This window comes from Macrosteles quadrilineatus, unplaced genomic scaffold (assembly GCF_028750875.1).
Source record: "Macrosteles quadrilineatus isolate MER2022 unplaced genomic scaffold, UCM_ALF_1.0 Scaffold_2__2_contigs__length_208266976, whole genome shotgun sequence".
NCBI lineage: Eukaryota > Metazoa > Arthropoda > Insecta > Hemiptera > Cicadellidae > Macrosteles > Macrosteles quadrilineatus.
The window spans coordinates 112,706,675-112,732,372 of record NW_026542595.1 but is presented as its reverse complement, the minus strand read 5'-3'; the positions used below and the strand labels follow the sequence as shown (position 1 = coordinate 112,732,372).

Below are 25,698 nucleotides of genomic sequence, written 5' to 3'. Positions count from 1 at the left end.
TAGCATTGACCTATGTGAAAGGGTCAAGGGGATTAAAAAAAATTGGTCTTATCGAGGAATTCGTTTTATTGAGGTTCGTACAAACGAGGTTCAACTGTAACAATTTTTTATACCCGGCTTAAAAGCTACTTTAGATCGGATACGTTACTAAAATGTACTGGGACAAAATTTCCTCAATTAGAAACACAGCTCGGTTACAAGTGGCAGAGCACCGTGGAAATAGAAAATAGACGTGGGATACACAAACCAAAACATCCTCGTCCCGTAGTGCCAATATTTCAAATGTTTATCTCATCTGGAAATAGCAGTGTTCACCTCCCAAAACTGTTCATTAACCCGCACTTGAATTACACGAAGCAGTTCGTATTACAAATCTCGGTCGTTTAGCCACGTGGTGCTATCCAAACTAATTACTTCAAAGTACTTCAACTAAGTATTACAAGTTAAGTCTACACAGGGATTTTGCTTAGTGGAATATGTACTTTGCTTATATTAATATTAGCGACTCTTAAACCGATTTATCAATCCAACATAAGTATTTGAATATATGGACTCATAATCACTTTGTGAAAGAGTTTGAATACAATTACTGGAAATAATTCTTGTTTCTAACCAAATAAGAAAATTTTCATTTACCTTGTCTCTTACAAAGTCTATGGCTTTTTTCAAACCTTTGGGGTATTTTATTGTTCAAAGTTATATTTACGTAAGAGATAAGAGAAGTTTAGATTTATTTTTACCATTCTGTCACACCTGAGCGTGTATTTTACAGCAAATTAACAATGAAATTACATCATTGCATAGATCAGCTGATTAGTTATTAAGAATAATTTCCAATGCAATGATCAAGGACAGCTGATGCTTTCAGTTTGAAGTATTACAAAGCTGAACATAGTTTTATTATTTCTACAGTCTACATTAAAAGATTCATTGGTGAGTCAAAGGAATTGAATGTGCAGTTTGATACACAATGAATCTTTTGCAACAAAATTATGTGAGTTGGCAATCGCTTGGGATTAACACTGAGCTTGTTGAAACAAACATGCATTTATTATTTTAATATCTCGTGCAAAAGTTAGAACTATGACAAGCCTTCTATGGATAAAACTAGAGAATTTCAGACTCACGCAAAAATATTAACCAGTTGGGATGTTTTGGGTGAAGATATACTTTTGTTATGTAGGCAAACAACCTCATAAACTATGTGGAATCTATAACACCATTTTGTGTGGTAAAGGATTATTTCCCAATCCAATGACTCGTTTTTGTAGTATTGTTATTTTACGATTTTGAAAATGGTAGAAAGATAATGAGGAAGATAGAGAGTGTTTACGTTAGTCTGCCTCAAAATATCACCCAAGAACCTTCAGTAAAAAAAAAATAAGATCATGTAAAAATATATTTAAAAGACTACACTGTGGAAGAAATTTATCTCTAGGCCAGATGATTCCCGGAAGAGGTAATAAAAAAGTAAAAGAAAATGAAAAAAAGAAGAAAAAATCTGACGACGATCAGCAACATTGATGAGATATTAGTAAGAGTATTCCAAGTATCTAAGTACGGTGCAAAATTCATCTTGTAGTTACTAACAAAATTGAGATTTTTAAGGGAAGGGCTGGTTTGCTATAAGCAAATAACTTGGGTCACATACCTGCCGATTTCATCTTCCAAGTCATAAAACTCTTTCATGTCCACATTTCTTTTAATTATGACATCTCTGTAGGGGAAACTGGGCTCCAATTCTGCAAACAAAAACATTACCGGTAATTAAGTTGCAAAAAGGTGTTTTAAAACTAAATAGATCATAATTAATTTGCAACAATGTACGAGATAAACACGTCAATTTGTTAATTTGGTTGAAAAGTATAATCGGAAAACTTCAGATCTGTCTAACTGATCAGGGTATAGTGAGTTATTTGTTCAACGAGACTCACACTACAGGCTTCCTTCTTACCCTGTGTTTACCTGTAAGCCTAAACATACCTTTAAAACCCTCTCCCCCAATCCCCCTAAAAAGTGGCATATGAAAAAAACATACATTGTAATAAAAGGTTCAAAGTTAAACGTAAAAATGGGCAACACTGTCATGAGCAGTGCTTAACATTTAAATTTGATTCTGTCACTTGTTTCCACATTAATAAAAATATTAAAAATTTACGATTCAGACACGACCTCTCTTCCGTAATAAAATATCAGTGTAGAGAGTTTAACTACTGTTCAGATTTAAAATTGTCTGATATTGTGTGGTTACACTCTTATTTGTTTAAACTATGCTAAACTCCAAATACAAATAAAACACCAAGTAGAAAATAACTTATCACAAAACTAAAGGGTCCTAAACTGTGTGGTAACCCTATTGTTTATTTAAGTTATGCTTTTAACACGGAGAACAAATCAAGAAGTTAGAAGAGTAAACCAGAGGCTCTGCAAATTCCAGAGCGTCTGTTGTAAATATAGTCGGCCATCGTTGGCAGAGTGCCAATCTGTACTACTGTGCCACTGGCCTGTGTGCTGTGTGAATCTACAGTCTGTGTTGTCAGCTGACTCAGTCATGCTCTAACAATTACCTAATCCTATTCACAACCATAGGTTCAAATGCATCCCCTGATCCCGTTGAGCACCTAAAACGCCTGTCTGGCTAAGGGTGTTTCCCTTGTAAAAACAGCTAGGATTGTGTTCGTGGGAAAATTAGACCTAGACCCGCCATCCTCTTACAGATTTCTCCGTATGTTTGACACAGTTAGAAAAGTCCTTTGTTGATCCGTTCCTGACTGAATTCAGCCACAGTCACTAAGGAGGCCGTCCCTTACGGCCTCAGGAAGGGGCGACCAATGGTTAACGCTATGATGAGGATGTTAGAACCAAGTACTATCGAGCTGCTAGTAGCACTCGATGTGTGAAACGCATTTAATTCCGATGTTGTGATATGATGGACATTCTGGAGAACGTCTTTAACATTCCAGCATACCATATGGCCATCATAAAGGATTACCTCAAGTTCCGCCTTTTTATTTATGACACTATGTAAGGTTTGTGGACAAAGAGTGTCATTTCTGGTGATACTCAAGGAATTATACTCGATACTCAGTCCGGACCTCTGGAATGTCTCCTACGAAAGCCTCCTGAGGTCTGAGATGCCTTAGGAAACCGTTTTATAGTTGGGTACGCGGATGACAATGCGGCTTTGATAGCTGCACGCATCATTGATCTGGCCCAGATGAAGCTGAATCGAGTCATGTGTACTACCAGCGCAAGGATGGCAGACCACGGTCTCTTGCTTGCTATGAGCAAATACAAAATCCTTATAACCAAAAAGCGGATTGACACGACAGTGCTTTTGAGAATGAAGGATGTCAGAGTTTAAATTCTCCGTGCTGCCAAGTACCCTGAAGTTATGGTGGACATTAAGCTTAGCTGGCGGGACCAGATCTTCCGTATGGGGGACAAGGCCGCCAAGGTTGTTTCTTCCCTTAGCCGGTTAATGGCCAATGTCATTGTCAGAGGTCCTCCTCGGTTGAGTAAACATCCAGTCGAAAAAGAATGTTGATGTCTGGAGTCTATACTGGACTGTCCAGTCCATTCTACGAAGACTGCACGTATGGTGCAGTCCATTTTCATTGTCAGGCAGCACTCAGGATAGCATTCGTCTTCAAACTCTCTGTCCTGGTCGTTGCTGGAATCATCCACGTCAAACTTTTGGCAGCAGATAGGAAGGAAAATTATCTGTGGCAAGGGTAGGACCAGGCAAGAACAGTTGAGCCCACCTGCATGTACCAGCTCAGGCAGAAGAGCTTTAAACAGAAGACACGGGAAGCTGGACCAGGTGATTGATTCAGCAAGCCTTGGGGCTACCTTGGGTAGTTCGGTGTTGATTAGAAAGTTGATTATTACCTCACCCAGTTTCTGACAGGTCACAGGTTTTCTAGACGTACCTGTTCAGGATGGCCAAAGCCATGTCACCCGTATCTACTGCCCAGGTATTCAGGACAATGCGGAAATCACTTTCTTCCCCACTGCCTTTCTTGGGAAAGGCCTCGCCAAGACTCAATAATATGTCGTTGGACACGGTAGATGATGACGGAGAGTGAGGACAATAGGACCTGTGTGTCACAGATCTTCCAGGGTGTTCACCGCAAGAAGCTCGACCTTGATCAGGATGCGGTCTAGTTCATAAAAGAACTGAATGCCAGAAATGGTGCAAGCTTTAGTCACATGCTACCCTATGACTTAAAGCAGAGTGACAAACAATCCCAAGACTGTGTCTATTAGAGTAGAAAGGGGTTTATAGTGAGTTATTTTATCAATTCAGGATCAAGAGTATCACTTTTCAAGCTAGCCACCTCATTCAAATTCACTACCTATATTATACACTTGTTACACAACTATAACGCTCTTTACACATATTTATATTCTTCTCACCTCCAACTGGGTCATTTTCGTCTACTTTGATTGACATCTCGCTTCTCCGAGATTCCTGCAACAATGATGCTAATATTAGGCAAATAATTATAAATCTGTAATGTTTAACTGCATCGTAAAGGGATGATCCATAGCCTCTAATACAAGGCCGTGGCGAGAAAAAAAGTGGCAACACCGCAGCTCCGGCCTACCGAATCAGCTGTTGCACTCATTCATAATGGAGCGTCTGCACAATGTTTATGTTTACACGTTTGTTTTCACCGACACGAGACTGGCCGGTGCGACGTTGCCACAGACCAACGTAGAGGTATTAGATTAGACTATATGGTATGCTCCCAATAAACACTTGATAGTTCATACAGCTGGTTTTATGATTACAGATTTTTCTTCAAAATAAAATTCTGAACTAAAATCCACAAAGTATTTCTGATTTACCTCTGTACTAGCTGTCGGCCAGTCCTACGTACGGGAATCAAGTAGTCGATTAAAACTGGATATAATTCAGAACAGCTAGTTTACACGCATAAAGTTTTAATAGGGAAAATTATCTTGTAAACAAATATCACGTGACTACCAGGAGACAGGTTCCCTCATACAGACTATAGTATAGAAACCGCCGATATGGAACGTAATATTAGGTACTGATTTATCATTCTAACATCACAAATAACTTCGTCACCTAAAAATACTACTCAAGCCAAAAAAATATGTTTCTTTATTCTGTGCTCAGGGAAGATTGAAAACATTCAACATTGTAAAACTTCATATCATAATTCAGTCGACGGAACAATTACACACCAGCAGCCGTGGTTTAAAACAGGTTGCGCAGAATTGTATCCTTGCCAGAACTATTTCAAAGCCTTTAATTCAAACATAATTACCCTAATTAATTGCTTTTCTCAGTACTGCTTGGCTGTTTGTTAGTCACAGGTTGAAGTTTCACTAGCGCTGTTTTGCGGCCCAGATTGACGGGGGAGATTCAATAATAACCTTTTATTTATGTGATCTTCGCGGGTCCACGTGGGCTATTGTTTGTTTAAACTTGATCTTGGAAATGTTCCATCGGCAGGTCCAATAAATGTTATTCAACTAACATTCGGTAAATTAAAATTGTATGCCAGTGAATTTGTGTAAGTATGGCCAACGTCTTCAACCGTCAAATCCACCCGTGACTGAAAATGCATATAGGACTAAATCAACCAACAAGAAATATTTTTGGGAACTTTTATGACAGTAAAAACATGAATGGTCCTCTAACAAATGTGTATACTGGGAACGATGACGGAGTCGGACAACGATAAAAACAAACACCGCTTAAGTCAGACAACGAGGAACGCGGACAAATTCAAATGTGTCCCAGTTTAACGTTGCATGCAAACGACGAACCCAGACACATTTTAAAGTTGTTCTGAATTTGCGATGCACGACACGACGAAACCGGACACATTGAGAAGTGTCTCAGTTTAACGTTGCACACTAACGACGAACCCGGACACATTTTAAAGTTGTCCTGGAAAACTTAATCTGTTCAGGTTTATCGTTGTCCACGTGTGTCGTTGTCCAACTTCGGCGCGGTTCCGTATACTGTATAAAGAATAAATGTATACAAATACTCCTTCAAGATCGAAGATTCCACACCTAATATCAAATTTTAAGTAGTCTGGTATGCTAATGATTCAATTGATTCTCATTTACGCACGTGGCCTAAATGTTCACGCAATAAATTCCCTCTCAAATTGGACGAAACGCTTCGAACAAGACAATTTCACAGCGAGTAGACGCTGAACACTTGGCAAAGAACGCAAATTAGACTTCGACGAAACCAAGTGTAAAATAACACTTCCTATACAATAATGCCAAGGAATTTCTAACCGCTTCATGTAGCGGTAGGCTTACAGAACTAGTTGGCTGCTTGTGACAGTTAAATAATTTATTATTAAACTGATCGTGTGACGTTTAACCGTTGATTAAATGGGGTGAGGTTCATTTGTCCAAGTTTTCAACTGTCCGAGTTTGTTAAAAATTACAAAATATTAGAAGAATCAGTTGTCCTAGTTTCATTTGTCCGAGTTTTCATTTGTCCGAGTTTAATAAATTATTTTAAAAAATATGGAAATACCAAGTGTCCGAGTAACGTCAACATCAAAAGTGACACCGCGCGCCGAGACTAGCTTGTCTCAGGCGCCAGGCCGGAAGCCGATGTAAACCTCTTCTGCGAAGAAGTCGGACACGTCGGACATTGTGCGAGAGCCCCTCACGTCGACTTAAGAAAAATTATAAAATTAACTATATAATTTTTAATTATAAAATTAAACTGTCATAACCTAACCTAACCAACCAAACTTGCTGATAATATATAAAAGTAGTGAAAATCTTACTTGACTGGTGTTCATGAGGTATCCAGATCGGGATCCCTCTCCTTGGCGAACTTTTTGTCACATATTTTGCTTAGAATTCGATTATTTTTTAACTGTACATCTTTTGTACAGTAAAAATTTGAGGCATTTATAATTTTATTTTTTAAACAGGACATTTTTTTTATATTTTTTAGTAGACTTTCATTCGATTTTATCTTATTTGTTTATATTATCAGCAAGTTTGGTTGGTTGTGTTAGGTGATGTCAGTTTAATTTTATAATTAAAAAGTGTAAAATTAGTCTTATAATAAAAAAAATTAATTTCATAATAAACAAATTTTGAAATTTATTTTATAATTTTGTTAAGTCGACGTTGGCTGCTTGTGACAGTTTAATAATTTATTATTAAACTGATCGTGTCACGTTTAACCGTTGATGGGGTGAGGTTCATTTGTTGGGGTGTTTACAGTTTGTTTCTTGTTATTTCAGTCATTTAAAACTTTGCTCGGCCAAATAAAATGATCTATTCATAAGCTACGTTATAAAACCAAACAGTAAAGCCCAAATCATGAAATAACCCAAAAACAACAGAAACAAAATTTCGTTAATACTAGCAGTCGGTGTCATCGGACATGAACTAGACACGAAAACGAGCTTTAAACTTTACAATGGGATGGTAACAGGGCATTGTATTATTTTTACCATTGAATCAAGTTTCGAACGCCGTTAAAATTCGCGATTTGCGCATGGATCACATCATTTGTTTACAAGGTTGTGAGAGAACATGTGTTTTGACAATCGCAGTGTTCCACGGGAGATGAGGTCGACCTTTTCTCCAGGAGGTTATTTTCGTAGCTCCCCCACATTCACACATTCACTGACATTGTTCTATATCGGCACCGATCTCTGGGTGGTTTGGCGCATCCATTCACTCTTATGCGCGCCTCCACCTTACAAAACGCATCGATCGGTTATCAATGGTTAACTTAATTAGCATAATTTGTTTTGTCTTAGAAATAAACGAGCGTCTTTTTCAGAAGAGGGCAGCCACTATTTAAACTCTGGAAATCCATAGTTTAGGTTATGTGGTTTTTGACCTTTTGTGGTTATTTCTGTTCAGTAAAAAAAAACCTGTGAGTAAAGCTATAAACTAACCTAACCTAAATTTTTGATATTCCACAGTTTAAAAATTGTATTTGGATTGAAAAATTGGAGTAAAAGGGATCCGGTATGTATGGTATCTCCAAGCGTTTTTTAAATTTTTATTTTAACGAAGATTTTCCCATAAAATTCATAAAATAACGGAATAGGCTAATCAAATTAAATTTTGATAAAAATTTAGTATGTTATAGCCCTTTAAATTCTGAACAAAGTGGTAGCCCTACTAATCTCGTTACTGTAAAAATTACGGTTAAAAAGTTATTGTTATTTTTCCATAAAAACCCATAAAATAACGGAAAATTCGGATTTAAAAAACAGTTTTTTGATTAAAATTTGTATGGTATGGTCCTTATAATTCCAAACCATAAATAGTGCAACACTGCTGCAAAAATGCTGTTCAAAAGTAAATGCAACTTTTGTGATTTTTCTTATAAAATATTCTCCCACCGCATACCCATGATACAGGTTGTTGACAAGCTAACGGGAGAAAGTATGTGTCAGATTGCTGTTACGGTTTGTTTTACTTTTCGTCACCAGTAAGACAGTTCAATTGAACGATTTGGTGATTGATTATTTACTCTGTAGGTTTTGTTACTTTGGATCACTAGTAAGACAGTTCAATTAAATGATTTGGTGATTATTTACTATGTAGGTTTTGTTACTTTGGATCACTAGTAAGACAGTTCAATTAAATGATTTGGTGATTATTTACTATGTAGGTTCTGTTACTTTGGATCACTAGTAAGATAGTTCAAATAAATGATTTCATGATTATTTACTCTGTACGTTTTGTTACTTTGGGTCACTAGTAAGATAGTTCAATTAAATGATTTGGTGATTATTTACTATGTAGGTTTTGTTACTTTGGATCACTAGTAAGATAGTTCAATTAAATGATTTGATGATTATTTACTCAGTAGGTTTTGTTACTTTGGATCACTAGTAAGATAGTTTAATAGAATGATTTGATGATTATTTACTCAGTAGGTTTTGTTACTTTGGATCACTAGTAAGATAGTTTAATAGAATGATTTGATGATTATTTACTCAGTAGGTTTTGTTACTTTGGATCACTAGTAAGACAGTTCAATTAAATGATTTGATGATTATTTACTCAGTAGGTTTTGTTACTTTGGATCACTAGTAAGACAGTTCAATTAAATGATTTGATGATTATTTACTCAGTAGGTTTTGTTACTTTGGATCGCTAGTAAGACAGTTCAATTAAATGATTTGATGATTATTTACTCAGTAGGTTTTGTTACTTTGGATCACTAGTAAGACAGTTCAATTAAATGATTTGATGATTATTTACTCAGTAGGTTTTGTTACTTTGGATCACTAGTAAGATAGTTTAATAGAATGATTTGATGATTATTTACTCAGTAGGTTTTGTTACTTTGGATCACTAGTAAGATAGTTTAATAGAATGATTTGATGATTATTTACTCAGTAGGTTTTGTTACTTTGGATCACTAGTAAGATAGTTTAATAGAATGATTTGATGATTATTTACTCTGTAGGTTTTGTTACTTTGGATCACTAGTAAGATAGTTTAATAGAATGATTTGATGATTATTTACTCTGTAGGTTTTGTTACTTTGGATAACTAGTAAGACAGTTCAATTGAATGATTTTGTGATTATTTACTCTGTAGGTTTTGTTACTTTGGATAACTAGTAAGACAGTTCAATTGAATGATTTTGTGATTATTTACTCTATAGGTTTTGTTACTTTGGATAAGTAGTAAGACAGTTCAATTGAATGATTTGGCGATTATTTACTCTGTAGGCTTTGTTACTTTGGATCACTAGTAAGACAGTTCAATCATTGTTCAATTAAATGATTTGATGATTATTTACTCAGTAGGTTTTGTTACTTTGGATCACTAGTAAGACAGTTCAATTAAATGATTTGATGATTATTTACTCAGTAGGTTTTGTTACTTTGGATCACTAGTAAGATAGTTTAATAGAATGATTTGATGATTATTTACTCTGTAGGTTTTGTTACTTTGGATCACTAGTAAGATAGTTTAATAGAATGATTTGATGATTATTTACTCAGTAGGTTTTGTTACTTTGGATAACTAGTAAGACAGTTCAATTGAATGATTTTGTGATTATTTACTCTATAGGTTTTGTTACTTTGGATAAGTAGTAAGACAGTTCAATTGAATGATTTGGCGATTATTTACTCTGTAGGCTTTGTTACTTTGGATCACTAGTAAGACAGTTCAATCATTGTTCAATTAAATGATTTGATGATTATTTACTCAGTAGGTTTTGTTACTTTGGATCACTAGTAAGACAGTTCAATTAAATGATTTGATGATTATTTACTCAGTAGGTTTTGTTACTTTGGATCACTAGTAAGATAGTTTAATAGAATGATTTGATGATTATTTACTCTGTAGGTTTTGTTACTTTGGATCACTAGTAAGATAGTTTAATAGAATGATTTGATGATTATTTACTCAGTAGGTTTTGTTACTTTGGATCACTAGTAAGATAGTTTAATAGAATGATTTGATGATTATTTACTCTGTAGGTTTTGTTACTTTGGATCACTAGTAAGATAGTTTAATAGAATGATTTGATGATTATTTACTCTGTAGGTTTTGTTACTTTGGATAACTAGTAAGACAGTTCAATTGAATGATTTTGTGATTATTTACTCTATAGGTTTTGTTACTTTGGATAAGTAGTAAGACAGTTCAATTGAATGATTTGGCGATTATTTACTCTGTAGGTTTTGTTACTTTGGATAACTAGTAAGACAGTTCAATTGAATGATTTTGTGATTATTTACTCTATAGGTTTTGTTACTTTGGATAAGTAGTAAGACAGTTCAATTGAATGATTTGGCGATTATTTACTCTGTAGGCTTTGTTACTTTGGATCACTAGTAAGACAGTTCAATCATTGTTCAATTAAATGATTTGATGATTATTTACTCTGTAGGCTTTGTTACTTTGGATCACTAGTAAGACAGTTCAATTAAATGATTTTATGATTATTTACTCTGTAGGCTTTGTTACTTTGGATCACTAGTAAGACAGTTCAATTAAATGATTTTATGATTATTTACTCTGTAGGTTTTGTAACTTCGGATCACTAGTAAGACAGTCCAATCATTGTTCAATTAAATGATTTGATGATTATTTACTCTGTAGGTTTTGTTAGCTGAGTTGGCAGAGGAGATGGTGAGACTGGCGACACCTACTGCTATCTCGCCAACTGACTTACAACTCTACTTATAGACTCAGAATACTGTAAACATCATTGTATAAACCCCCGCACGAGATATGTGTCTCATTTCTTTCTATGACGTGATCTAATTCGCCATTACATGATCCGTTCACAAAATGTACTTGGTTTGAGGGGAAGTTCCCCACTACTTTTTTGCTTTGCAGCTGATTGACGTTTTGGCCAGCCCCAGCTGTTGAGCTATTGTTTCGAAGGCATGATGAAGTGGAGGGGATAGATTTCTTCCCCTAAAACCATCTAAACTTTGTGGACGGAGTAAATACGCTCTTTCTCTGGTGAACTTTTGCATGTATTTCCAAACTGTCCATGATTATTGGGCTCTTAATTGTCTAAGAAACAGCTGATCTTAGTCAGTAAAAATGTCCTCGTCCTTCATCATATGGATTTAGCATTAACATACCAAACATACTCCTAGTTGCGGCCTAATCTAAACTTAATTTTAGTGTTTGTCCATGCATATGGCATATTAACGGGGTTTTGGGAACTGTACAAATCCTAGTCTTAATAGTATCCTACACTGACCTAATGTAAAATAGTATCATTAATTGATAATGTGATATTAGTTTATTATTGCAGAGGTTTTAGTATTTAGAAGAGGGTCCCGACATATAGATCAGTTATGTTATACAGGGTGTTTCGTAATGCTCTACCAGCCTATTTAAACATTTTGTATGGATCCATAGTAAATTACATCACAATTAATCCATCTGTTGTCCAATGGTTACTTAAAGAGCCACAAGTTTATTTTTTCAGCCTTTGTTTTTTCAACAATCATGGTACTTGGAATTCGAAAATTTTGCACGAATCTTAATACTAGTGTCAATATCTTATGACAAAATATCTGATTTCCAGTGTAAAACTACAAAATGGTGGCTCCATGAGAAACCATTGATTTGAATGTGATATTTTAATTTGTTATGGACCCAGAATACATGTAAAGATGAACAACAAGATAAAGAAAAAATATTAAACACTGTCCCGTATGAAAAATAAGAGTCGAACCTCGCATTCTGTCGATAAAGGGCCTTCGCCTTGCAGAACAATGGAAGATAAAGGTGAAACACCAGGAAGGTTACCGCTCGCTGCTGCCAAGGTGTCGGGTTGTCGTCTGCCAAGAGGTGGACCCGTCTGTCAAGGTGATACGGGTGGATTTGACACATGCTTGTCGTTTCATCAATTTTCGTGGTACCAACTTTGTTTACTTTCATTAGTTGATATATGAATAGCCTGAATGAAAATGTTTTTGCTACACTAAAAAGTTGTTGGTTTTTGCACTCTTTGTGGAAGTTTACAGAAAGGGACTGGTAAAGGCAGCTGGAGGATAGTTAAGTCAGATGGAGTACAGTAAAATCAGCTGGAGTACGGTAAAGTTAGCTCGAGTACGGTAAAGTCTGCTGGAGCACGGTAAAGTTAGCTGGAGTATAGTTAAGTCAGATGGAGTACAGTGAAATCAGCTGGACTACGGTAAAGTTAGCTGGAGTACGGTAAAGTCAGCTGGAGTACGGTAAAGTCAGCTAGAGTATGGTAATTTTTAGCTGGAGTAGGGTAAAGTCAGCCGGAGTACGGTAAATTTAGCTGGTATAGTTAAGTCAGATGGAGTACAGTAAAATAAGCTGGAGTACGGTAAAGTCAGCTGGAGTACGGTAAAGTCAGCTGGAGTACGGTAAAGTAAGCTGGAGTATGGTAATTTTTAGCTGGAGTAGGGTAAAATCAGCGTGAGTACGGTAAAGTTAGCTGGAGTACGGTAAAGTTAGTTGGAGTACGGTAAAGTCAGCTGGAGAACGGTAAAGTCAGCTGGAGAACGGTAAAGTCAGCTGGAGTACGGTAATTTTTAGCTGGAGTAGGGTAATGTCAGCTGGAGTACGCTAAATTTACCGACCACTCACATGCACATGCCACTTTTTCAAAGATAAGTATTACAAGTTTCTCAAGTAGGTTCTCAATGAATGTATGTTGAATGAGTGTACCATAATGGATCCGTCACTGAAGAATACCATCTGAAATAAAGAGTCAGAAAACGTTTGAAAAGTGATCATTGACAGCTACGCTCAATGTTCAAAATATTAAAGATCGGACCGTGGCCAACGAATCTTTGAGAAGAGCAGAAAACTAATCAGATGTTCTGCCAAAGTTTCGGTCGTGTTGACGTTGTTGACAAGCTCAAAATCTGCGTCACAACTGAAGATGGTACGACGGGAATGCCAATTAAATTGTTTGTGACAAGTCACAACTAATGTTGTGTGAGGCGTCAACAGCTGCATGGACCACAATTTGGCGAACCTATGTTGGTCACTGAGCATGAAATATGTGAACTTGGAACCAGGAAAATCTTAAATATACTGGATGTTTTATTTTCATTGCCTGTTGGTAGAGGTAAGACGGAAATTTCGACATCAAGACAGAAAAGTATTTTTATCCCTGGATTTTCAGGATGGGAAACATTTTATAATAGGTCTAAGTCCCAAAGAGTTTAGACTGTATTAGTAAACTAAATTTTAATGAGGATATCCTGCTTTCAAATGTGATTTTGGTACAAACAGGTTGCATATTTTAGTATGAAAAAGTGTTCAAAACTTATTTACTAGAAGTATATAGTAACCAAACCATACAAATAAGTTTTTTTATTTAAATATATTATAATCTTGTGCAGATCCTAGTGAACCATAGACTAACCCAAGGAGGTATGTTTAATTTATGTCATAACTAAAAAAATGTACGTCACACTTCTTAACATTGTTGAAGGTAGATGTTAACACACTGGTTGAAATATTTTGCCTAATTTTGCTTTCCCATTTAAATTCCGTCTTTTAACTTTGTCTGCATGCTAAACTGTTACTTGCTTCAACCTTATCTAAGATTAAAGTCTGTTGAAAAACACAGCTGACTGCATCATATTCAAAATGACACATTGAACCTGTCACAAAATCGTTTGAAATCCTTCCTGATCCGAATCTTTGACTCCAGGACGTGAAGTATTCGGAGATCAAGGCTATCCTGGAGTACATGTACCGAGGGGAGGTGAACGTCGGGCAGGATCAGTTGGCGCCCCTGCTCAAGGGGGCGGAAGCGCTGAAGGTGAAAGGGTAGATGGAAGAGAACGGAGCCAAACCGCCAGTTGAAGAAGATCCCAACATGATCACCACATCTTCCCCCTCCAATGCCACATAGTAGCAGCGTGAACGACTCTTCCCCACCTCACTCTACAGGTGAGTCGAGCTACATCAACTTGAATTTATATTTGAGATTAATAATGTAATGAATATCCTACGTGTACAAGGACCTACAGTTTAAGGTATTTTTGTAAGGATAGTAGGCTTTGAATGCTAACGAGTCTTCTCTGGGAGAAACACTAAAATAATTTATTCTAGACAACAGAAAATTTCACTGTCACCGACTGAAGGGCTCTTTAGAACGTCCTGAGAACGAAAAAGAACGTTCTTTTTCCAGCTCAAATCTTCTTTTGCAATTCTTTTCGCATTCAAAGCCTGCTATCCTTACAAAAATACCTTAAACTGTAGGTCCTTGTACACGTAGGATTTTACATTATTAATCTCAAATATAAATTCAAGTTGATGTAGCTCGACTCACCTGTAGAGTGAGGTGGGGAAGAGTCGTTCACGCTGCTACTATGTGGCATCGGAGGAGGAGCCGCGGGGGAAGATGTGGTGATCATGTTGGGATCTTCTTCAACTGGCAGTTTGGCTCCGTTCTCTTCCACCAACCCTTTCACCTTCAGCGCTTCCGCCACCTTGAGCAGGGGCGCCAACTGATCCTGTCCGACGTTCACCTCCCCTCGGTACATGTACTCCAGGATAGCCTTGATCTCCGAATACTTCACGTCCTGGAGTCAAAGATTCGGATCAGGAAGGATTTCAAACGATTTTGTGACAGGTTCAATGTGTCATTTTGAATATTATGCAGTCAGCTGTGTTTTTCAACAGACTTTAATCTTAGAAAAGGTTGAAGCAAGTAACAGTTTAGCATGCAGACAAAGTTAAAAGACGGAATTTAAAAAATAACGTTAGGCCAATTATTGAGGCCTATCTCCCGCGATCGTGGCGAAATCCTAAACATCTTTTGTAAGAAATTGTAGGTTCTACGAGAAAAACAAACAAAAAACTACGTCTATGAGAGATGTTAGTAACTTTTTAATGGTTATAAACTTGACCCAGCTGTTCTTGATCGTTTTGCTTTATAAATGGATCAGCTGATCAGCTGGTCTTGCCAGGCTATCATACCACTTATTCACCACTACCTAACCTAGTGTAACGGTGTATGCGAATTTCTTATCTTTAACCTCTCAATGCAAAACTATTGTTGTTGACCAGCAATTTATCGACAAATAATTATACATTCAGAAAGCTATGTGTCTAGGGTAAAATTGAGTATCAAACCACAAGCTTACAGAAGAAGCCAAGAATCAGCAAATTTACAATAATTAGAATAGTTTGGAGGGGAAATCTTGTAGTCTTGTTGAGAAAAAAAGGTTTAGGAGAAACAGCTGTTTTCTGTGAATAGCGTTTTTGGTTATTTTAATATTTTCTTAGTCCAGCTGATCGATTTATTGTTTAATCTGATTTTCACATAAATGTGTCTTCTATATTTTCTTCATAACCTCCTATTGGTCATGTAGATTTTCGGGTTGGCAATATTTTTCTACTGCTTGAGATATTTTTCAAAAACAATATTTTACGTGCAGTACTCATGAAAATAATGTGGATAATACAAGGTGATTAAGAGACTTCAGTACCAACACCACGGTACGTCGTAAAGGCAGCAGACCGAAAACTGGGTCAACTTCACAGCAAAACACCAGATGCGCCAAAATGATTAACCTTGGAGGAAATAGTGTGAAGTCAAATATATCATCTTTGGATCCTTTGATGTTTCGAATGATCATTTTGAGCCCAATAGAATTTCAGCTATTAACTTTTAAACTGGTAAAACAAAACGTCAATTGAAAATGCATTGAAAAGCCAGTTTACTATTTTTTACTAGTTTTTTTAAAAGTATTTGAAATTAGGACATTTATAGGATCAAATAAGATCGTTTTTAAAAACATCTTCAAGTTCCAAAATCTACTGTAGGATTAATGTTAAATTTTAAGTTCAAATTTTGCATTTAAAACTGGTCAGGTTGGTCAAGAGGAGTTCGGGACTTTGCTTTTGAAAATCTGGGTTTAAGTTTCGACAATCGCCAATGACGATTCGATCATGACTTGATCGGATGTTTTACATTCCAGTTTCATGTTTCACCATCAATTTGAAAAACACAAACTATTTTACCCCTTTTTAAAGATCACCTACTCAATAACCATACGATAATTTATTAGACTAATTGTGGTATAATAATTCAATATAAATACACAAAAATAACTCAATAATCTACAATTTTATAATGTTGAGTTCTCGTCGCTTTATTGAATTTCCACTTGTTTTGTATTTTTGCGTCGGCGAGCGTTGATTCTTTTAGAACTTTCCTTGTTTACTATATTTCAACACACGGAGCCTAAAATATCTTTTGGTACATTGGCACTCGTATTGGCCTGTTGACTTGTTGGCCTGTAGGACTGTTGGTCTGATGACGTGTTGGCCTGTAGGACTGTTGGTCTGATGACGTGTTGGCCTGCAGGACTGTTGGTCTGATGACGTTTTGGCCTCCTTGTTTACTATGTTTCAACACACGGAGCCTATAAAATATCCTTTGTTACATTGACACACGTGTCGGCCTGTTGACTTGTTGGCCTGTAGGACTGTTGGTCTGATGACGTGTTGGCCTGTAGGACTGTTGGCCTATTGACGTGTTGGCTTGTTGGTCTGTAGGACTGTTGGTCTGATGACGTGTTGGCCTGTAGGACTGTTGGTCTGATGACGTATTGGCCTGTAGGACTGTTGGCCTATTGACGTGTTGGCTTGTTGGTCTGTAGGACTGTTGGTCTGATGACGTGTTGGCCTGTAGGACTGTTGGCCTATTAACGTGTTGGCTTGTTGGTCTGTAGGACTGTTGGTCTGATGACGTGTTGGCCTGTAGGACTGTTGGTCTGATGACGTATTGGCCTGTAGGACTGTTGGTCTGATGACGTATTGGCCTGTAGGACTGTTGGCCTATTGAAGTGTTGGCTTGTTGGTCTACCAGTAAACAGTTGGCCCTGTGTTTACCGGAACTCGTGGGAGTTGTTGATGAATGAACAGTGAACAAAACAGTTTTGGCACAACAAGAATGGCACAAATAGTCCGAAGTTACCACATCTACCAAGAGTTCACATTGTGAAAGTAAATTTTGAGAAATATCAGTATGTGAGTTATAAGTATAACTTTAAACTATTTTCCGCAGGCCTGCTTGTTAAATAAAATTTTATAGTGTAAAAAATACCTGTAATGCATTAAACACGTTCATCAGCGTATAAAAGGACGAATTATATGAAATAAATCACATATTGATAACTAACTTTGGTTACTTATATCATAGATAACACATACTCCCTTAGTAGATTTCCCATCCTTATGGATCAGCGGAAGCCAATTTTATCGTTAGTTCTGTCCGGTGCAGTGTAGAGGTCGTGTTTTGTTTACAATTTGTTTCGTGTTATTTCAGTCATTTAAAATCTCGTTTAGACAAGACTTCGTTAAAATACTTCCTTCTCAAGAGGCCTTACTATTCTGTGGAAGAATTTTTCAATGACTAGGCCATCAACAAACTGACGACCACGGCACATCAGTGCTTCCAGTGGGAGACTTTCAAGTATCAAGTAAGTATCAAGTATCAAGACAAATAAAACTATCTAATCGTAAACAATAACTCGTCCCGTAGTTAAATAACCAAACAGTAAAGCACAAATCATGAAATTAACCCTAAAATAATCGAAACAAATTGAAACAAATTTTTCAACGCTGGTGATTAATGACACTGGACATTAACTAAAAAACAAGCTTGAAAGTTTAAAATGGGACGAGAAGTCTTACTTACTTGTGGTGGTTTGTCTATGCTTATATCACTCAATTAGATAGAAAGTATAACTGACAAAATACATACATATTAATAAAAACAAATTAAACAATATTTATTAGAAACCAATACACAAATATAAATTACGTATTATTTATAGTGAATCACAATGGACTAGATTCATGATGATTAATATCATTGCAAGTGATATAAATTGATAACCCAGTAATCAATATATTGCAACCGGCTAAATTTGCGTATGCAGTTGAAAAGCTAGTCATTTTCCACACTCATCAAAAGTCTTAGCACAATTACGAATTACATCGTCCTAATGAGGTAATTTTCGTCCACAGACCTTCTTAAATTTCGTCCGATCAAAACAAGCCCATTCTACGATTTAACCACACAAATCGAAGTTTGTTTAAAGTTCTTCCTACAATCGCATCGTCACAATACAGTTTCAGTCGCTTTTGTTTATACTTTTGAATTTTAACTAAATTTTGTTTAAATTATTAATTTATTTTTTAGTGCAAAATCGCCATTTTTACAATAAATTACATGAATATATAATTGTGTGAAACTCCATATAAAAAATCTGATTTTAGAGAAAAAGCTGGTTTTTGTTTAAATGAATTTGTTATGTTCCTTATAATTCTAAAGAAATAGTGCAACCCCCAATCGCTGTAGCAATTACGGTTCAAAAGTTATTGCAACTTTTGACATTCTCCCTATACAATATCATAGTTAGGCCTACTCCCACCGCTTACCCATGATAGTTGTTCACAAGCTAATGGGAGAAAGCATATGTCAGATTGCTGACACCGTTTATCCGTTTATTTAAATTATTTATTTATTATTTACTGCAAAGTCGTCATTTTTACAACCAATTACATGCATTAAAATGTGTGTATGATATAAATACTATAGTAACTTTTACATTGTGCTATTATTGTGTACAATATTGCACGGGACAATTCGATGGCTCATATGACCATTACTAGCTATTTTACCACACGATTAATTATATTTACCTTTTATTTCAATGTTATCAATAGCGATTGTTAGATGCACTCGTGATCGCGGTATTATGAAGGCTGGGATAGTGAAATAGCTTAGCTCTGAATCTGTTGGACTGACGGACTATTTGGAAACGATGATGATTTAAAATCCAATGATCACAGAAAGAAAGAAATTGGTGAAACTGACCAAATTGCCGATTTTAATGAACACGTAACACAATATAGTCCTATTATCAAACCTTTATACCCTATGACTACTGTAAGTTATCATTACGAAACTGAAAACTAAATGTAAACCAGAATGAAATGCTCGTGGCCGAGGTACCTTTATGCAAACTGTTTGATGACTGAGAAATATATTCCCACTATTTAAAACACAGCACTTAGAACTTAGAGTGAAAATGCAACCTTATAGGTATAATCTTGATATGTAAGAATTTGACTCACACGGCTCCAAGATTGGACTCCTCCTGCGTCGACGCCTCAACTGAGGACGGTTTTAGCAACGTCTCGACGCTCGGCCACCTCCACGCTACGTCACAACGTCGCAGCCAACATAGATGACGTCATGTCCATGGTGTCATCGGCAGTATGCCTTAGTGTACAGAGTTCATTGCTCCAATGTAAATGCGCGTTGCGTTTACGGGAAAGTATATAAAGAATGTTTTTCATGGGCTAGAGGGGTTCGAATCCCTACCTTCCTTCCCGGACGGGTGACGGATATATCCACCTAAGTCTTTGGCGATAAAGGACGGGTGGCGGATATATCCGCTTATGGTTTTTGATGTTCCGGACGGGAAGCGGATATATCCGCCTTCTTCAGACAGACTGGTAGGTGCTTGAGCAGTAACCAGATGTGGGATAAATTTCCGGCGACCCTTTCGCGGTACAAAGGTGCCACTTTCCTGCTCTCTTCATGGCTGCGCTCAATCCCGGCACTCCTCCCTCTCTCAGCGCCTACCCCTCTCCCGCGCCTTACCCTCTACCGCACACCCCCAACCTCTACTACGACGTCTCGCGCTCAACACTACGTTGTCTTTATTATTTACATATTGTTCTTTATTTATTGCCTAACGTTGTCATGGTCATATTTTTAAAGACGGGTGGCGGATATATCCGCTGCTTTTATACTCATACGCGGACGGGTAGCGGATATATCCGCATATTTAAAAACGAGTAAAAGATTATTTTTACAGTATGGAGTGTTCCAGTGTGATAATTTTATGAATAAGTGTATAACAAAACACAAATAAGGAAAATTAATTTATTTTCCTATAATTTTTTCCCCGTTCTGTGTCACGATTTCGCCCGTCCGGGAAGGGTTTAGACCCCACGCTGGCCATAGTTTTTTTGTACTTGCGTATTATACCGACCACACCTAATATTTATAACCTAAGTGTTGTTAAGTTAGGTTAGGAAGACTTTGTTATTGAAACTAATGAATATTATTTGGAAGTCGATTTATCAATTTGGTCAGTATAATACGTAAGCACTCATTATATTAGATTGTGCAGAAAAAACATCAAAGCTAATAACTCATACATAAGAGTCATGAAAATTAATAATTTTAAAGCTTAAGATCCAAGGCCGATGGGAAAAATTTTGTCAAAAATTTCCCGTGCTCAGTCTCACATGCCGTCAAAAATCCAGTCCTATTTTAATGGAAATACTGATACAGTGTTTCTAAGGCTGTTTTAGATATTGCTGATGTAAACATTGCGTATTTGTTTGTTTATTGATTTTAGTGTTTTTATTTTTAGGTTAGAATGGTAGGCCAGGCCTAATGCAGTGTTGAAATGTATCGCTAGGGGGAAAACCGCGACTACGAAGGAGTATTTGGTTCACAGCCTTTGGAGCGAATATTCTAAGCAAATTATGTCGTCAAAGATTTGTATTATTTTTCTTTGAAAGGAAAGGTAATATAAAGAGGAAAGAAAATTTCGAGCCATACTTTTAGAATTTAAGTTTTAAATATCCCCGCCGCAGCAAACCTGCAGACTAAGCGAATTTCAACTTGTCTGATTACATTTTTACTCAAATATTTCCATAAATAAGACATATTTATTCCCTATTTAAATAACATTAGATTTAACAAGTGCTTAGGTTTGCTGCTACGGGGAAGGTAAAAAGTGTTTTTGACCATATGTGAATAGTATGGGATGAAATAAATAAATTTGCCAAATTTTATCAATATATATCCATAAACAAGTAAACTACAACAATTTGTATTTTCTCCATAAGAATAACATGGGAATTTTCATTTAAACTATTTTTGAATTTTCTCCGTGACCGTTAGGCATACAACAGCGCTTCAATATACTAAATTATTTCTATTTTTAAGCTCTACAAAACGGTTTAGAAAGAAATTGCAAAATTTTTTGTTTTTAGGGTGTGAGGTTAAAATTACCGGGGTGTCGAAAAACGTACCTCACAAATAAAGTTTGCCGGATGAAACAGTCGAAGCGTGGGTAATTTCGTCGGTAAGATTCGATTTGTACGTAAATACTAAGTCTAAGCTCAGAAACGAGTGTGAGTCAAGCAAAAGCTTACTCCAATACAACTCTTTTCATCACAGCTATCACAGACCTAGTAATCGATCGGAAATAAATTTTGGTCCTTAGAGCCGGATAATGCCTCGATGGCCAAAAGTCGTCGTAGGGTAAAATATGGACGCGGGCCGAAATCCCTAACGCCTATTCTAACCCCGAGCGGTGCAATATATAACTATTGCACACGCAACCTAACCGTACGGTGCAATATATACTATTGCACACGTTTTCCTACCGCTCGCTTAAATTAGTGCCCCGATGGCCGAATATCGTCGTTGGGTAAAATATGGACGCGGGCCGAAATCCCTAACGCCGATTCTAACCCCGAGCGGTGCAATATATAACTATTGCACACGCAACCTAACCGTACGGTGCAATATATACTATTGCACACGTTTCCCTACCGTTCGCTTAAATTAGTGCCCTGATGGCCGAATATCGTCGTTGGGTAAAATAAACGCGGGCCGAAATCCCTAACGCCTATTCTGAACCCCGTGCGGTGCAATATATCACTATTGCACGCGTTTCCCTACCGTTCGCTTTAATATCGTACTGTGCAATATTTACTATTGCACACGTTTCCCTAAACTTACCTTACTCCGTGTTAGCGGTGCAGCATGTACTGTTGCACTCGCCTAACCCACACCGTACGAGTGCCTTTATATACGCCAGAGCCTTTATATACGCTCCTGTGACGGTAGGAATTTTCCAGATATCAGTGCAAAGGTCGCGAGTGCAGGTTGCAACGCGCTTGGACGGGTAACTCGACGGTGCGTGCTCGTCCGCGCCTTATCGCTCCTAACAACTGATACGACCCGTCGACAACAAAGTTCGTCTCGGCTTTAAACATAAAATATTCTTTTAATTTAAATTAAGCATTTATACTCGACGAAATAATAAATATACCTTCAGGTTCAAATTATATTTATATTTACAAAAATAAAAACTATTTTCTTAAGTAGAATAACATTTCCTTCTAAATAAAATAAAATCGTCTTCTAAATAAAATAAAATCGTCTTTCGAATTAAAATAACGTCCTTCTAAAAATAAAACCCTTACAAGGGTAAAAAATGGAAAAAACACATTTTTACCCCATAAAACCCCCCATAAACCCCTGTTCCCATGGTCCGATTATGCTGGATCGCGAACTCGTTTGAATAAACGTAGGTTTACACGTTTGTACCAAATTTCATCAAAATCGGATCATTTTTGCTCGAGTTATCGCGCTAACGGACACACACACACATATATATATATATGAATTTGAACGGATGGTGTTTTTGGCCTCTAGGGACCTCAAAATGAAAAAAAAATCGGTCCTGCATCCAGGTCTTACCATGAGTACTACGGTAATAGCTTATTCCCTATATGGGAAATTCGCTAAAACAATTAGTTTTGAAAAGATTTAGCAGCCGACGCCAATATTAAAAACATGTTGTGGTAGTAACCTTTACTTTAACCTTAGACTATTGATAAAACTATACATTCCATTCCTATGTTAAAGCTGTTGCCAGTTTACAAAATAATTTCTGTCGAGTACAAAAACTATTTTACCAACTCAAAGTAATTGAATAACTTTATTGTGAGCTATAGCTACTGACTGTTAAAAGGTAGTAAATAGAATTTTATAAACTAGCATATTCCGTGACAGACTCACACAAAACTATGTTATTAAAAAAAAAAAAATTGCGAAAGATGTTACATAATATAGATGGCAATGTCTACTTCAGTATCTAATAGTCTAAACTGCTGCAATAATTAGTCAATGGCGCTAAATGCTGCAATTATAGAACATGTGTGAGTTGTAACACAAATTCAGCATTTCGAAGATCAAATGTGTAACAATACTTCATGTATCCATACTACGCATTTTGATATAATCATCAGTGCAAACTGACTAAACAATATAACCCAGGCAAATTAAACTTGTACTTGTAGCTCCTAAAAATTGGGAGAAAGCTGTAAATCGTTTTAATCTGCTCTGAAGATCCTAAATAAGTTAAAAATTACTTTGCGACGGATTCTGATGTGAGCTAAGTGTATGGAAGGTAAAAAGCTAGGCCGATTTTGCTCACTTTTTAGTTTTTCGCTGTTAACTAAAAAACAGTGCATCCCACAAAAAAAGTGTTTCATACTTTTCTAATGAACATTAAATTCAGCATCGAATGACGTTAAAATCATTAAAATAGTTTCAGTCATTCTGCTACAACAGATCGTCAATTTCATTAATTTTAACCGAAAACTATAGCATACACTGCCATCTGGCGGAACTCGCTGTAATTTTCAGTAATAGGATGACAAGGAGAATGTTACAATTACTGAACTTTGACGACCTCTTGTATCAGAACGACTAAACTAATTTTAACGTCATTCGACGCGGAATGTAATGTTCATTAGAAAAGTATGTAAACTCTTTTTTTGTGGGATGCATAGTTTTTAAATTATAAGCGAAAAACTAAAAAATGAGCGATTTCGGCTTATTATTTTGCCTCCCATACACTTAAGCTCACTTTGGAATCCGTCGCAACCTCATTTTAATCTTATTTAGGATCTCCAGAGCAGATTAAAATCAGTGTCGTCAGTGTTTCATATGAGTGTTCACCGTACACCGTTCATCGTTCACCGTTCATCCTTCGCCGTTCACAGCTCATCGTACACCGTTCATCCTTCGCCGTTCACAGTTCATCGTTCATCGTTCATCCTTCGCCGTTCACAGTTCATCGTTCACCGTTCATCCTTCGCCGTTCACAGTTCATCGTTCACCGTTCATCCTTCGCCGTTCACAGTTCATCGTTCACCGTTCATCCTTCGCCGTTCACAGTTCATCGTTCACCGTTCATCCTTCGCGGTTCACAGTTCATCGTTCACCGTTCATCCTTCGCCGTTCACAGTTCATCGTTCACCGTTCATCCTTCGCCGTACAGCGTTCATCGTTCACCGTTCATCCTTCGCCGTTCACAGTTCATCCTTTGCCATTCGCAGTTCATCGTTTACCGTTCACAGTTCATCGTTCACCGTTCATCCTTCGCCGTTCACAGTTCATCGTTCACCGTTCATCCTTCGCCGTTCACAGTTCGTCGTTCACCGTTCATCGTTCACCGTTAATCCTTCGCCGTTCACAGTTCATCGTTTACCGTTCACAGTTCATCGTTCACCGTTCATCCTTACCCGTTCACAGTTCATTGTTCACCGCTCAGCCTTCGCCGTTCACAGTTCATCGTTTACCGTTCACAGTTCATCGTTAACCGTTCATCCTTCGCCGTTCACAGTTCATCGTTCACCGTTCATCCTTCGCCGTTCACAGTTCATCGTTCACCGTTCACAGCTCATCGTTCACCATTCATCCTTCGCCGTTCACAGTTCATCGTTCACCGTTCACAGTTCACCGTTCTCAGTAATGGCCGCCATTTTGAAATTTGATGAGTCTGATCAAAGATATTTTCGGAGAATGTTTAGACCTGTAGTCTTAAGTCTATACCAAGTTTCATGAAAATATCTCCAAGGGCTTTTGAGTTACGAATTGTAAACAAAATACAAATTGGCGGATTACGCCTAAACTAAGCCGAAATCGAAAAAAAGTTATTGTACATTTTCGACTTATGTAAATTTGAATAGCACGCAACGCTTTACTGAAACACCCTGTATTTACTCGCTTGTTTTTACTATTTTAATTTACTGTTTTAATTTTGTTTTTATGAAATTATAAATTAGTGACAGCCATTATGAAAGCCGTTTAAGCCTGAAATTGACATTTTAAATGTGTAAATAACTCCAATGCCGACACTGAAAATGTACTATTTTTTTTTTATTTTGCCATATTTATTATGAACGAAAATGACAGTAATTACTACTATTGTTTTATTAGATGGTAGTTACTGTTTTGCAGAAAATCTCTGATATATTATTGGATTAAATTTCCATTGATGTCAAAAGCAATATATTATTTTACTAGTATTGAAAAAATGTTAATGTTAAATT

General features: G+C 36.8%; 3 protein-coding genes across 4 annotated transcripts in view; 1 reads left to right on the top strand and 2 right to left on the bottom strand.

The window, feature by feature from the left end:
* LOC128986065 (calcium/calmodulin-dependent protein kinase type 1G-like) overlaps positions 1-19,639 on the bottom strand; it is a 31,239-nt gene extending 11,600 nt beyond the window's left edge. Inside the window, exons 1-3 of one of the 2 annotated variants that reach the window (XM_054406166.1) lie at positions 19,620-19,639; positions 4,420-4,474; positions 1,652-1,742 (exon numbers count right to left, since the gene is read on the bottom strand). In XM_054406166.1, coding sequence (XP_054262141.1) covers positions 1,652-1,742; positions 4,420-4,456 — 128 coding nt within the window. In that variant the 5' untranslated portion in view covers positions 4,457-4,474; positions 19,620-19,639. The other variant, XM_054406165.1, reaches the window with a different exon arrangement.
* Positions 16,913-18,922, bottom strand: LOC128984786 (uncharacterized). Its single transcript, XM_054404154.1, has 2 exons — positions 18,919-18,922; positions 16,913-17,454 (listed from the first exon to the last, which is right to left on the bottom strand). The coding sequence occupies exons 1-2, from the start codon at positions 18,920-18,922 to the stop codon at positions 16,913-16,915; spliced, it is 546 nt and encodes a 181-aa protein (XP_054260129.1).
* A 4,671-nt stretch (positions 19,640-24,310) lies between the features above and the next one.
* Positions 24,311-25,633, top strand: LOC128984785 (putative proline-rich protein 21). Its single transcript, XM_054404153.1, has 2 exons — positions 24,311-25,114; positions 25,607-25,633. Exons 1-2 carry the CDS (start codon positions 24,311-24,313, stop codon positions 25,631-25,633), a joined length of 831 nt encoding a protein of 276 aa, XP_054260128.1.
* The last annotated feature ends 65 nt before the right edge of the window (positions 25,634-25,698 follow it).

Coding starts and splice junctions, on each gene's coding strand:
- LOC128984785 (XM_054404153.1), top strand. CDS start 24,311: ATGAGTGTTCACCGTACACCGTTCATCGTTCACCGTTCATCCTTCGCC. Junction 25,115..25,606: donor TTCACAGTTCACCGTTCTCA/GTAATGGCCGCC, acceptor ACTGTTTTGCAG/AAAATCTCTGATATATTATT.